Genomic DNA, 12,529 nt, shown 5'->3' with positions numbered 1-12,529 from the left:
GCAGTGCAAATAACAATGTAGTGAAATAGAAAGTATTCCTACAATTTGTCAATGGAAAATTTAAAATTTAACAGATGAGACCTTTTTCTTATCCCTTGGATGTTAAGAAAGACTGAAATGCTGCAGTAACTAACCTGCCTGGATTTGTAAATGTCATTTAAGATGCATTTACCTTGACAGAGCCTTTATTATTATAGGCACTTCAGTTAATATGCGCATCATTGACCAGAAACTCAACTGGAATTGTCACAAACAGTGGCTACAAGAGCAGGTCAGAGGTTAGGAATACTGTGCTGAGTAACTCAGCACCTGATTCCCCAAAACCTGTCCACCATATACCAGGCAAAAGTCAGGAGTGTGATGGAATACTCCCCACTTGCCTGGACAGGTGCAGTTCCAACAGTACTCAAGAAGCTTGACACCATCCAGGTCAAAGCAGCCTGCTTGACTGGCACAACATCCACTCTCCCACCTCCCCCCACCATCACTGAATTTCAGTCACAGCAATGCATGCTACTTACAAGATACACTGCAGTAATTCACCAAAGGTCCTTAGACAGCATCTTCCAAAGCCACAACCACTTCCATCTAGAAGGACAATGGCAGCAGATACATGGGAACACCTCCACCTGCAAGCTCCCCTCCAAGCCACTCACTATCCTGACTTGGAAGTATATCACCGCTCCTTTGCTGTAACTAGGTCAAAATCCTGGAATTCCATCCCTAATGGCATTGCGGGTCAACCCACAGTATGCAGACTGCAGTGTTTCAAGAATACAGCTTACTATCACTTTCTCAAGGGCAACTAGTGATGGGCAATAGCCCAGTCAACGATGCCCATGAGTCCTGAATGAACTAAAAATCTTTCACGTGGTTTACAAGTGAGGTACCAAGATAAATCATCAAATTTCTTACAAGAACAGTTTATACATTTTGTTATTCCTCCACTTCACAAATCTAGAATTTCACTTAAGATTTATGTGATAGTTCTATTAAAATTGTAGAGTATATGATGCATTAAGTCTTCTTTACTCTGTTATTTTGAGTGGAAAATAGATGTGAGTATAAACTGCATTGTACATCTATCTGTTTTCTACTCTCGGTAATATTTGAGGTCGTCTCTCAATGGGTCAGTGGCATTAAGTGTCAGGGTCTGTCTACTTCGGTTGTTGGTGATGTGGACCTGGCCCATAGTGACCGGTCTGTGAGGAGTGAAGCAGAAGTTTGGGCTGGGGATCGGGCATGTCAGCCCGTTGTATACGAAGGATGTTCTTGTTGTGGCTACACAATACCTGCCTCGTCCTCCAAATACTGCCCGGGCAAAGTGTGGATCTGTGGGTACAGCCCTGCGTTCTATTAAACCCGCATTCAGCTGCCTCTCCTTGTCTCAGTGGGTGAGGGCAAATGGTTATCTCTCCCCTTTGTTTGCATCCCGAGAGGGAGGTACTGAACATCATGCCTTGAGATGGCCGTGACTTTGGTTATATGGTAGCGGAGGGAGGTATTGCCTCTAACAACACTGATGTTTTCAGTCTGGAAGATAGGGAATGGTCCCGAGTCTGGTGTAACTATTGGAATCAATAGGACCATCTCTGCGCCCGTACTCTCGTTAACCTCGTAGTTGGGGATCACTGGATATACCCATGTCATTCCTTTCAAGGTTCGGCTATCCAGCACCCCCTTCTGATCTGCGAGTTGTGCTAGCCGGGTGCTGTCAATCCAATCGGGCACCTCCCCCCTGTGTACCTGGTCCAAATTGTGTCTTAATTGACCTATCATCCACTGACCGTATGCATGGCACAGCTGTCCCTGCTGTACCCAGGCAGTGTTTTCTCTCTCTGTCTATAAGGCGGTTAATGGTACGGGCGTGTGTTTCTAATATTGTGACTCCATCTAGTTGAGTATGGGCACCCATCTCCCTTAAAAGAGCCTGCTCGGCTTGTTGGGCTAGTGACCATTGCAGGATATCTTTCATCACTCCCTTCAACTGTTCTATCTTATTATTGAGGCCCTGGATGTCAATTGAGTTAACCACGCTGGATCTGGTGTTTATCCCTTTGAGGATGTCATTGACAATACCCCTTTTGCTTCTGTGTGTGTGTGTGTGTGTGTGTTGTCTCTGTAGTGTGTTGCTCCCATCGCATCGATAGCCCGCTTTATAGTTTCCCTGCCCAGCATTTGGTACATGTCTCGTGTCTGTTCTGAACAGTATCCCGGCACCTGGATCCCTGAGATATCGATCAGAACAGGCATGATTTCATGTTTCACGTTGTCATATATAATTTCTCCCTCGTTCCACAACCCCAGTCCTCCCTCTGGCCCCCTGCTCAGCAAGGGGCAGGGTAAGATTTCGGGCGTCACGGTCGTGGGGGCACGCGTTGTAGGAAGTGCAAAACATACATATAGTGAGACTACTGGAGCCTCAACTAGTCCATAGTACCCGCAAATATCAGTGTCCGGTTTCAAAACGTCTCTTTGTGGCTGGATTCATGGGTCTTCGGGAAGGGCACAGATCGTTCCAAAGATGCAGCCAGAGTCGCTCAGCGAGTCTGGCTGTTGGATACATGTTTGGATCTTATCCAATGTGCAGGTGAAGCAGGTCACATTGAGACCTGGGTGGACTTGTAGCCATGCATTGGAATACATTCTGTTGTTCTTGGGGTATGGTGCTGCCGGCACGCACAACGCCTCGGATGTACTGAATATTATTCCGTGGGATTGTTGATAGGTGGTGTACCTCTGGATGGCGAACCTTGACAAGAAGATCACAGATAGGGCCATCCTCAAACATTATCCTAGGAAGGGTACACAAAGCCTGGTGGCCGTCAGGTATTAGAATCTTAGTATTAACTAATCTCTATAAACTAATATACTTAGGCATGCCTCTACATCTATATACATATATACACATATTAGAGCCATGGCTGATGTGTGGCTCTCCTCCGTCCTAGAGATGAAGGTTGTTAATTCGAACTCCGCTGTGTGGATAGAAGCGGTTAGTTATGGGTCGATATGTGGCCCGTTTATGTCGACGGACTATTTTTGTCTTTACAGTTGGTCTGTCCTGTCTCCCCCTACTCTCCCACCCACCCCACTCCGGGGTGGTATGGCTTTAGCTGCGACCAGTGTTTCCAGCGGCCTTTCCCTTTGATATCAACACAGGCAGATGTGTCACTGGTGAGGATAATCTCATGAGGTCCTACCCATTTCGGTGCGAACCCTGTTTGATCGGGGGGCAACTCGGATCAAAACCTTGTCTCCTACCTGGGGAAGTGTGGGGGTATGGCAGATGTCATGTTTCCTAACCTGGTCTCTGGCTGCGTGGTATACCTCTCTGAGTTGGTGGTCTAACTGTTGCACATATCTTTTCATTTTATCCCGGAAGGGTGCCAGTTCTTCTTCTCCTACCGTTATGTTTTCTGGGAGTCTCATTGCCCTCCCCGTCATTAATTCAAATGGTGCAAGTCCTGTGGTGAGACCTGGGGTGGCTCGTAGGCACATTAAAATACAGGGAAGGACATCTCCCCACCCCTGACCTGTCTCGACAATTGACTTGGCAATTGCATTTTTAAGCGTGCGGTTCATTCGCTCGACCATCCCAGAACTCTGAGGGTGGTATGGGATATGGAATCGCTGTCGGATTCCCAGGGTCTTACAAGCCTGTTACGTTATCTTGCCTGTGAAGTGTGTCCCTTGGTCGGAGTCTAGTTGTAGTGGGACTCCCCACCTTGGGATGATTCCATATGCTAGGATGCGGGCTACGGTGGTGGCTTCGCAATCCCGAGTTGGGAATGCTTCCACCCAGCGGGTGAATCGACCGATTAAGACTAAACAATATTTCTTCCCTCGGCTAGTGGGTAGGGGGCCTATGAAGTCGATCTGCAGGTTTTCCCAGGGTCCCTTTGGTCGGGGTTGGTGGGCCAGTTTGACTCTCAGGGGTCGGCCGGGGTTGTGCTGGGCGCATATGATACAGTGCTGGCAGGGTTTGGCTACATCCCGACCCATCCCTGGCCACCATCAATCAGCTGATAGTCAGGCCAGGGTCCCATCCTGGCCAGAGTGGTCTGACTCATGGTGGAGTCGGAGTAGTTTGGTGTGTATAAATGATGGGGCGACTACTTGGTGCCCTCTGCGCCACACTCCACCTTTGTCCCTGGACACCCCTACCTGTTCCCACTGTGCCACCTCATGTGGGCTGGTACTACCCTGCAGCTTATAAATATCCACTTCCTCCAAGGGTGCTGCTGTGGTGGCGGCTATGTGCAGGAGGGCTTCCCCAGCTGCAGCCTTGGCCACAGCGTCTGTTAGTTGGTTCCCTTGCTGTTCCGCTGTCTTTACTCTTTGGTGGGCTTTTATCTTAATTACGGCTGCTTCTGAGGGCAGCCTGGCTGCAACTACCAGGTCTCGGATGATATCTTCATGCTTTATGCGGCCCCCCCCACTGTGGTGATAAACCCGCACCTTTTCCAGGCCATCATGTAATCGTGGACCACCCCAAACGCATATTGGCTATCAGTATACACATTTACTCGCTTTCCCCTTCCTGACTAGAGGGCTTCCGTGAGGGCTATGAGTTCGGCCACTTGGGCTGAGGTCTCCCCACTCAGAGTGTCCTTTGCTACCAGTGTCCCTTCTTGGTCTACTACTGCCCAGCCTGTGCGGTAGTGTCCCTCTACTTGTCTTCGGGACCAGTCTACATATAGTAAGAGGTCGGGGTTATCTAGGGATTGGTCATTAATCCCTCCCTCCGCTTCAGTGTCTGAGTTAATCGGGCAGTAGTGCGGACTTCCCTTTCATAGGAGTCCCTCAGTGGGGTTCTTCCCAGTGTCTCGCACTATCTGGACTGGCTGGTCTCGGGAGAGGAGTACCGCTTCCCAATTGGCCCTTGGGCATCCGAAACAGTCCACAGTCGGCCTGTATTCAGCTCAACAACGGTGTGTTTCGTGTGTAAAATGATTTGTCCTGACAGTGATTGGCATAGAAGTCCAACTATCCCTTCTCTTCTCCAATCTCTGGCTGTGTATGTGTGGTCTCCTGCCCGGACTGCAGCCACGTTTTTGTTCAGGACCCAGTATTCCTGAATCCCGCTTTTGTGTTCCTTTCTCGCAGTCCACAGCAGGCGCTTGTTAAAGGCATCCACCATTGCCCCTAACTCCCCCAGGAGGTCTATTCCCAAGATTGTTCCCTCCTGATTCGGGCATACCCAGAAGTGTACTGGGAGTAAGATGTCCTCAATCTCTAGTAGGACTGCCTCGCTCTGATAAGCAGTAGTTCTATTTCCCCCTACCCCCACTACTACGATGGAACAGTGCATTATAGGAAGTGCCATGTTGGTGAGGGATATCGCGGCCCCCGTCTCTATTAATATTTTGCATCGCCGGCCCCCTAACGATGCGTTAACCCAGATGTGGGTGTCGGCTCCCGGGGTGGGGGCTGACGCAATTCATGCGGTCTTTTGCGCCACCAGAGTCTGTATAATATCCAGCAGCTGCTGGTGGCTGAGGTGTGCAGTATTGGAAATGACTTCATTCTCTTTCAGGTTGGGGGCACTTGCCGGGGTTTGGACGTACCTGGGGTGCTCTCTCTCTCTCCTTGGGAACCTCTTGCTATGGCAAACTGACTCGTTGTGTCCAGTCCTGCTGCAATTGTGGGATATGTGGGAGGGTTGGGGTGCCTGGACTCGGCAGTCCTTTCTCTAATGACCAGGTTTCCCACACCTATAGCAGCCCCCTCCGTCAGTTCCCAGGGAAGATACCCCTTCCCTAGCGCTTTGGATCTTTCTCTGTTAGTCGTCTACAGTAACAGCCCAGTTCTCTAGCTCGTCAAAGGTGTTGAAGTTTACCAACCCGGTCTTTAGGATTGCTTGGTGTGCTGGGCTCAGCCCGTCCTTATATAGCTGGAGGAATGCTGGGTTCTGTCTATCGGCATCGGGCATTCCCCCATGGGCCAAAAAGGCATCAAATTTCTGTCGCCCGTATTCCTGGGCTCCTTCCTCCTTCCCCTGCACTACCCCTACGATTGCATTCCAGCTCACGGGGACTCGCCCCATGGTTTGGGTAATATCATCTTTAAAATCCGTCAGAGCTTGGTCTTGCTCTTGGCGGCTCTTGTTCAGGTTCGCGCACCAGGTCCTGTTCTGGTGCTCTATCTGAAGCCGGGTCCAATAATTCTCCGGCATTTTGGCTCTTACGAGCCCTGCTATATCCCGATTATGTAAATTGTGACATATTTGCATCTCCTTAAGTTTTTGCCAGAAGATCATGTTACTGTGTCTGAGCTGGAGGGTCGGGAGTTTGTCCAGCAGTTGCATGGTGTCCCCCGGGATAAGGGATACATATGTCATCTTTATCCGAGGCTGGGCAGATCGCCCTCGCCCGTCTCCCCCTTGCCCCCCGGGGACACGCTCAATTTTAACGAGGGCTGCCATTACACTCTGGGATGGAGGGGGGGGGGGGTTCAGTGGTAGATGGAATGCTCCCCCGTCGGGCATAGTGGACCCGTTTCATCCACTAAACATTCCCAGTCGGGACACTCCTCACTCGGAGGTTCGCTTGAGAAGTCGGACAGCGCTGGCAGCACAGGGTTAGCGGCCATCACAGCGGCGTGTGGTCGCTGTGCAGCTTGCTCCTGCTTGCCTTGTACATATTTATGAACTTGTCCTACGAGGGTGACATGAGCTTTTAATATTAGGATCCAAGCCTTGTCATCCTTGCCCCTTTTCTCTTTCGCCCACCACTCCCACTGTGTTTTGAGGGGGTCGTGGGGCTTCCATCCTGCCTTCATTCATGCTTTTAATTAGATTCTTGTTTTTCTCTGCTAGATAGCGGGTGAGGGACCCTTCTGGTCCCCATTCAAAGGTGGTACTGTTGCTATCCATGTTAGTTTCCTTTACTAGTGTCAGTAGTGTACCAACCCTGGCTCTAATGCTTTCACAGACACTTGTGTGTGTATCTCTGATTGGGTTACGGTCTCGTGTTCCCACTGTTAGTACATTTGTACCTTCAGTGACAACCCGCAGAGCCCGACCTGTGTGTAGCGGGGAGACTGCCGCTCTCAGAGGAGGATGAGCTCTGTACAGCCTCTCCGCAGGGGCCGCAGCATATGGAGAGACTACCGACTAGTGACCAGGGCCACTAGCTCCTACCCAAACTCCTATCGCTAAATCGACTCTCAGAGGGCAGCCGTTTCCCTATCTCCTAGGGAGTCACCCGGACCTGGGTGCGGACTGGCATGTAGTCGACCGTGGGTCAGAGTCCCCGGACGTGTAGTCGTTTTTTCACGCTACCAGAGGTCTCCTGCTTGTAGTGGTCGAGGCACTCAGAGGCTCTAGACTTAGTAGCGCCCGGACATGTAGCAAATTCCTCGCGGATTTTGCCCCCAGTGGCCCGATCTCTCGTGCCTGCAGAGGTCCTCACCGACTTGCAGCGCCAGGACGTGTACCGAACTCCGTGAGTCCGATCCCAGTGGCCCGAAACCTTGGACGTCTTCCTTAACCTTAAATCCCAGGGTGCTGTCCCTGAACCTTAAATCCCAGAGTAATATCCCTACTCTGTAACACCTGTTCTGTCGGGTCCCCTAGTGGGCAGTCAGTCTGTGGTCAGGCTTGTCGAGGGTCAGTGGAATGTAAAAATAACACAATGATTCACAGTTCACGATCCCAGCCGCCCGCCCAAAAAGAAACTTAAACCCACGTTACCGCTGTGCAGCTACTGAACGGACCCTGTTCACAAGTTCAGATCACGGCAGCCGTGAAACACCGCTCTGACACTGGGACACTAATATTCCGCGGGTTTGATGAAATGAGTAAAGATACTCACCCAGTGCCAGGAGACGGCGTTCCAGCGACGGTTGTGATCCTGGACGAGCCCCCAATTGTTAGCGTGAGTGGGCAAAACGACCACTACAGACTCAGGGTGAAGTTCAATAACGGCACAGCTTTATTTTCTTTTACGTTGACAGAGAAGCACAGTCAGGACATACATTCGGACTGTCTCGAAAGCGCTCTGCCCGTCCCTCACAGCAGGCTATAGTTATACCTGAACTTCGGTGTAGTATGTGATTCAAACGCTAATACTTTATTTACAATATTCGACCTTAGCCACCCTGTCTTGATGTTTCCAAGTGTTGAGGAAATTGTTTTAGGTATGTGTTAATTGTTTTGTCTGATTGGTTATTTAATAGTCTAGAATCTCCGGGGTTTGAACCATAGGTGTGTCATTGATCTCAAAAGAGGTTTTGAGGGGCCAGGAATGTTTCCTTAACTATGCTAATTTTAGGTGTCTCCATGGGTTGTTTGACTGTTTTAAAGGTGCTGATTTTGATGGGGTGGAGATTCAGTTCCTGTAGGTGCCATCCTGTCCAGCTTCCCTTATGTGCTAGCCCTCATTTGCATTCTAAAAGCATGCTCTGGCCTACTGATCGGTGTCTGTTACTTTGAGATTCTTAGTGGAGGGGCTCTGAGGGTAGCTTTAGTTTGCTTCCATTTTGCGTGCCCAATTTCATAAAATTTGTTGTCCGATAACAACCCAATCGAGTCTGCCTCCACCACCGTTGCTGGCAGCTCATTCCACGCACCCATCACTCTCTGAGTGAAAAACATACCCCTGACATCTCCTCTGTACCTACTCCCCAGCATTTTAAACCTGTGTCCTCTTGTGGCAACCATTCAGCCCTGGGAAAAAGCCTCTAACTATCCACTCAAACAATACTTCTCAACATCTTATACACCTCTATCAGGTCACCCCTCACCTTTTGTCCCTCAAGGAGAAAAGGCTGAGCTCCTTCAGCCTATCCTCATAAGGTAGGCTCCCCAATCCAGGCAACATCCTTGTAAATCTCCTTTGCACCCTTTCTATGGCTTCCACATCCTTCCTGTAATGAGGTGACCAGAACTGAGCACAGTACTCCAGGTGGGGTCTGACCAGGGTCCTATCTAGCTGCAACATTATCTCTTGACTCCTAAACTCAATTCCTCGATTGATGAAGGCCAGTACACCATACGCCTTCTTAACCACAGCTTCAACCTGCGCAGCTACTTCAAGTATCCTATGAACTCGGATCCCAAGATCCTTCTGATCTTCCACACTGCCAAGAGTCCTATCATTAATATTATATTCTGCCATCCTATTTAACCTGCCAAAATGAACTACTTCACACTTATCTGGGCTGAACTCCATCTGCCACTTCTCCGGCCAGTCTTGCATTCTAACAATGTCTCGCTGCAACTTCTGACATCCCTCCTCACTATCCACAACACCTCCAACCTTTGTGTCATCAGCAAACTTACCAATCCAACCCTCCACTTCCTCATCCAGGACATTTATAAAAATCACAAAGAGTAAGGGTCCCAGAACAGATCCCTGGGGCACTCCACTGGTGACCAACCTCCATGCAGAATATGACAAAGAACAAAGAACAACACAGCACGGGAAACAGGCCCTTCGGCCCAACGAGCCCGCGCCGCCGTCCCACTGTCTCAGTGTCCTATTCGTGATTTTAGTCTACGCCTAATGTGCGAGGATCAGGGAGGTCCAATTTAGGGACAATTTAGTACCCAATCAATCAGCCTAAAAGCACATCTTTGGGGATGTGGGAGGAAACCGGAGCACCCGGAGGAAACCCACGCAACCACGGGGAGAACGTGCAAACTCCCACAGACACAGGCCCAAATCCATGTGTCTGCACAGCAACAGAGATAGTCTCTGAGCTGTCATGTTGCTCATGACCACTCTTTGCCTTCTGTGGGCAAGCCAGTTCTGGATCCACAAAGCAATGTCCCCTTGGATCCCGTGCTCCCTCACTTTCTCAATAAGCCTTGCAAGGGGCACCTTATCAAATGCCTTGCTGAAGTCCAGATATACTCCATCTACTGCTCTTCCTTCATCAATGTGTTTAGTCACATCTTCAAAAGATTCAATCAGGCTCATAAAGTACAATCCGGCTTTGACAAATCCTCCACTACCACTCTCTGGCTTCTTCCATTGAGCCAATGTCTAATCCAATTTACTACCCCTCCATGTATACCCAGTGACTGAACCTTCCTAACTAACCTCCCACGTGGGACCTTGTCAAAGGCCTTACTGAAGTCCATGCAGACAACATCCAGTGCCTTCCCTTCATTCACTTTTCTGGTAACCTCCTTGAAAAATTTTAATAGATTGGTTAAACATGACCCACCATGCACAAAGCCATGTTGACTCTCCCTAATAAATCCCTGTCCATCTAAATGTTTGTAGATCCTATCTCTTAGTACTTTACCTACTACTGGCATCAACCTTACTGGCCTATAATTTCCATGATTACTTTCTGAGCCATTTTCAAACAATGGAACAACATGAGTTATCCTCCAACCATCCGGCACCTCTCCCGTGGATATCGACATTTTAAATACATCTGCCAGGGCTCCTGCAATTTCAACACTAGTCTCCTTCAAGGTCCGAGGGAATACCCTGTCCAGTCCTGGGGATTTATCTATTCTGATTTGCCTCAAGACAGCAAGCACCTCCTCCCCTTTAATCTGTATAGGTTCCATGACCTCCCTACTTGTTTGCCTTATTTCCACAGACTCCACGCCAGTTTCCTTAGTAAATACAGATGCAAAAAAACCTATTTAATATCTCCCCCATTTCTGTTGGTTCCATGTATAGCTGACCACTCTGATCTTCAAGTGGACCAATTTTATCCCTTACTATTCTTCTGCTCTTAATATACCTGTAGAAGCTCTTAGAATTATCCTTCACCTTGACTGCCAGAGAAACCTCATGTCTTCTTTAAGCCCTCCTGATTTCTTTCTTAAGTAGTTTCTTGCACTTTTTATACTTCTCAACCATCTTATTTGCTCCCTGTTGCCTATGCATGTCATACATCTCTCTCTTTTTCTTTATCAGAGTTCCAATATCCCTTGAGAACCAAGGTTCTTTATTCTTATTCACTTTGCCTTTAATCCTGATAGGAACATACAAACTCTGCACTCTCAAAATTTCTCCTTTGAAGGCCTCCCACTTACCAACCACATCCTTGCCAGAGAACAGTCTGTCCCAATCCACGCTTTTTAGATCCTTTCTCATTTCTTCAAATTTGGCCTTTTTCCAGTTGAGAACCTAAACCTCAGGACCAGATCTATCTTTATCCATGATCAAGTTGAAACTAATGGTGTTATGATCACTGGAACCAAAGTGTTCCCCTACACACATTTCCGTCACTTGTCCTAACTCATTTCCTAACAGGAGATCTAATATTGCATCCTCTCTAGTTGGCACCTCTAAATATCAATTTAGAAAATTTTCCTGAACACATTTTACAAACTCTAACCCATCTAGACCTTTAAGAGTTTGGGAGTCCCAATCTATATGTGTAAAATTAAAATCCCATAATATAACTACTTTATATTTCCTGCAGTTGTCTGCTATCTATCTGCAGATCTGCTCCTCCAATTCTCGCTGACTATTGGGTGGTCTATAATACAATATAATGTGGTCATACCTTTCCTGTTTCTCAGCTCCACCCATATGGCTTCGGTAGACAAGCCCTCTAATCTGTCCTGCCTGACCACTGCTGTAACATTTTCCCTGACTAGCAATGCCACCCCCCATACTCTTCATCCCTCTGCCTGATGGCAGACTGAGACTGGTGGATTAATCTCTTTATTCATTCCTCCTTTGTTTCATGAGGATGCTTCTTAAACCTTCACTAGAATTTCAAGGTAGGGCACAGCTCAGAGGTGCAATTTCTTATATCGACATTATTCAAACCAATATTTAGTACTATAAGTGGTTCATTGAATTATTAAAATAAGCAGTAAATTCAATGAATATTCCCTTTAATTTCTGCCTTCTATTTTGAATTCAATAAGTACCTCCTCCATTTTTGTAAGCCATATAGGGGAATCTCCAGACATTGCCCAGACCCACAGCAAAACCGATCATTGAAAGCAAGTAGTCAGTCTTCGAGGACCAGTTGCCTCGATCCACATTCTCGTCATTTTCATCCACCTGTTCACTGGTGACAACCTTTAGGAAAGAGTGGAAATGGACAAGTTAGAAATTAAACTTTCTCAGTACAGAACTCAGAACAAAAAACAGGTTTCACCCAAAACAGAGACACTTTGTTCTCCATTTAGCAGTGTAATTGGTTTGTAGTTTGATACATCCTGAGCACCACAGATTCTGCAATTTACAACAAACAAAGTCATCAAATTTTCAAAACCTCTCAGGGTTTAATGTAAGTTTACCATTTACTCACTGTGTCCCCTGGAAGGCGATTATTCTTTGAAAATCCAGGTAAAGCTATCTCTTGTCCATTTTTTGGACAATAAATCATTCTTCTGTTTATTGGGGGTGAGATGGAAAACTTGAAGATTTTGTGCAAAGATCTCCTAACTTTGTACTGCTGAGGCCGTATCAAGAACTAATCAGCTCCACAACAGGTAATGACTCTATCAGTCAAATCCCAGCTTCTTATATACCATTTAAAAGGGGAATAGCTCTATTTACTCAGCACATGATGATGACATCCAAGTTCTTTTCTATTT

The 12,529-nt window shown here is 47.7% G+C and overlaps 1 protein-coding gene across 1 annotated transcript in view; it reads right to left on the bottom strand.

Moving 5' to 3' along the window:
• The window catches only part of LOC145342450 (sodium- and chloride-dependent neutral and basic amino acid transporter B(0+)-like), a 66,320-nt gene extending 54,002 nt beyond the window's left edge, over nt 1–12,318 (bottom strand). The window contains exons 1-2 of the mRNA XM_080188013.1: nt 12,241–12,318; nt 11,855–12,008 (exon numbers count right to left, since the gene is read on the bottom strand). Coding sequence (XP_080044139.1) covers nt 11,855–12,008; nt 12,241–12,318 — 232 coding nt within the window. The remainder of the gene's footprint in view (nt 1–11,854; nt 12,009–12,240) is intronic.
• Between the last annotated feature and the right edge of the window lie 211 nt (nt 12,319–12,529).

The sequence above is a fragment of the Carcharhinus amblyrhynchos genome, chromosome 4, assembly GCF_965287045.1.
Source record: "Carcharhinus amblyrhynchos chromosome 4, sCarAmb.v2.hapA, whole genome shotgun sequence".
NCBI classification, from domain to species: domain Eukaryota; kingdom Metazoa; phylum Chordata; class Chondrichthyes; order Carcharhiniformes; family Carcharhinidae; genus Carcharhinus; species Carcharhinus amblyrhynchos.
This window is presented reverse-complemented; position numbering and strand designations above follow the sequence as displayed.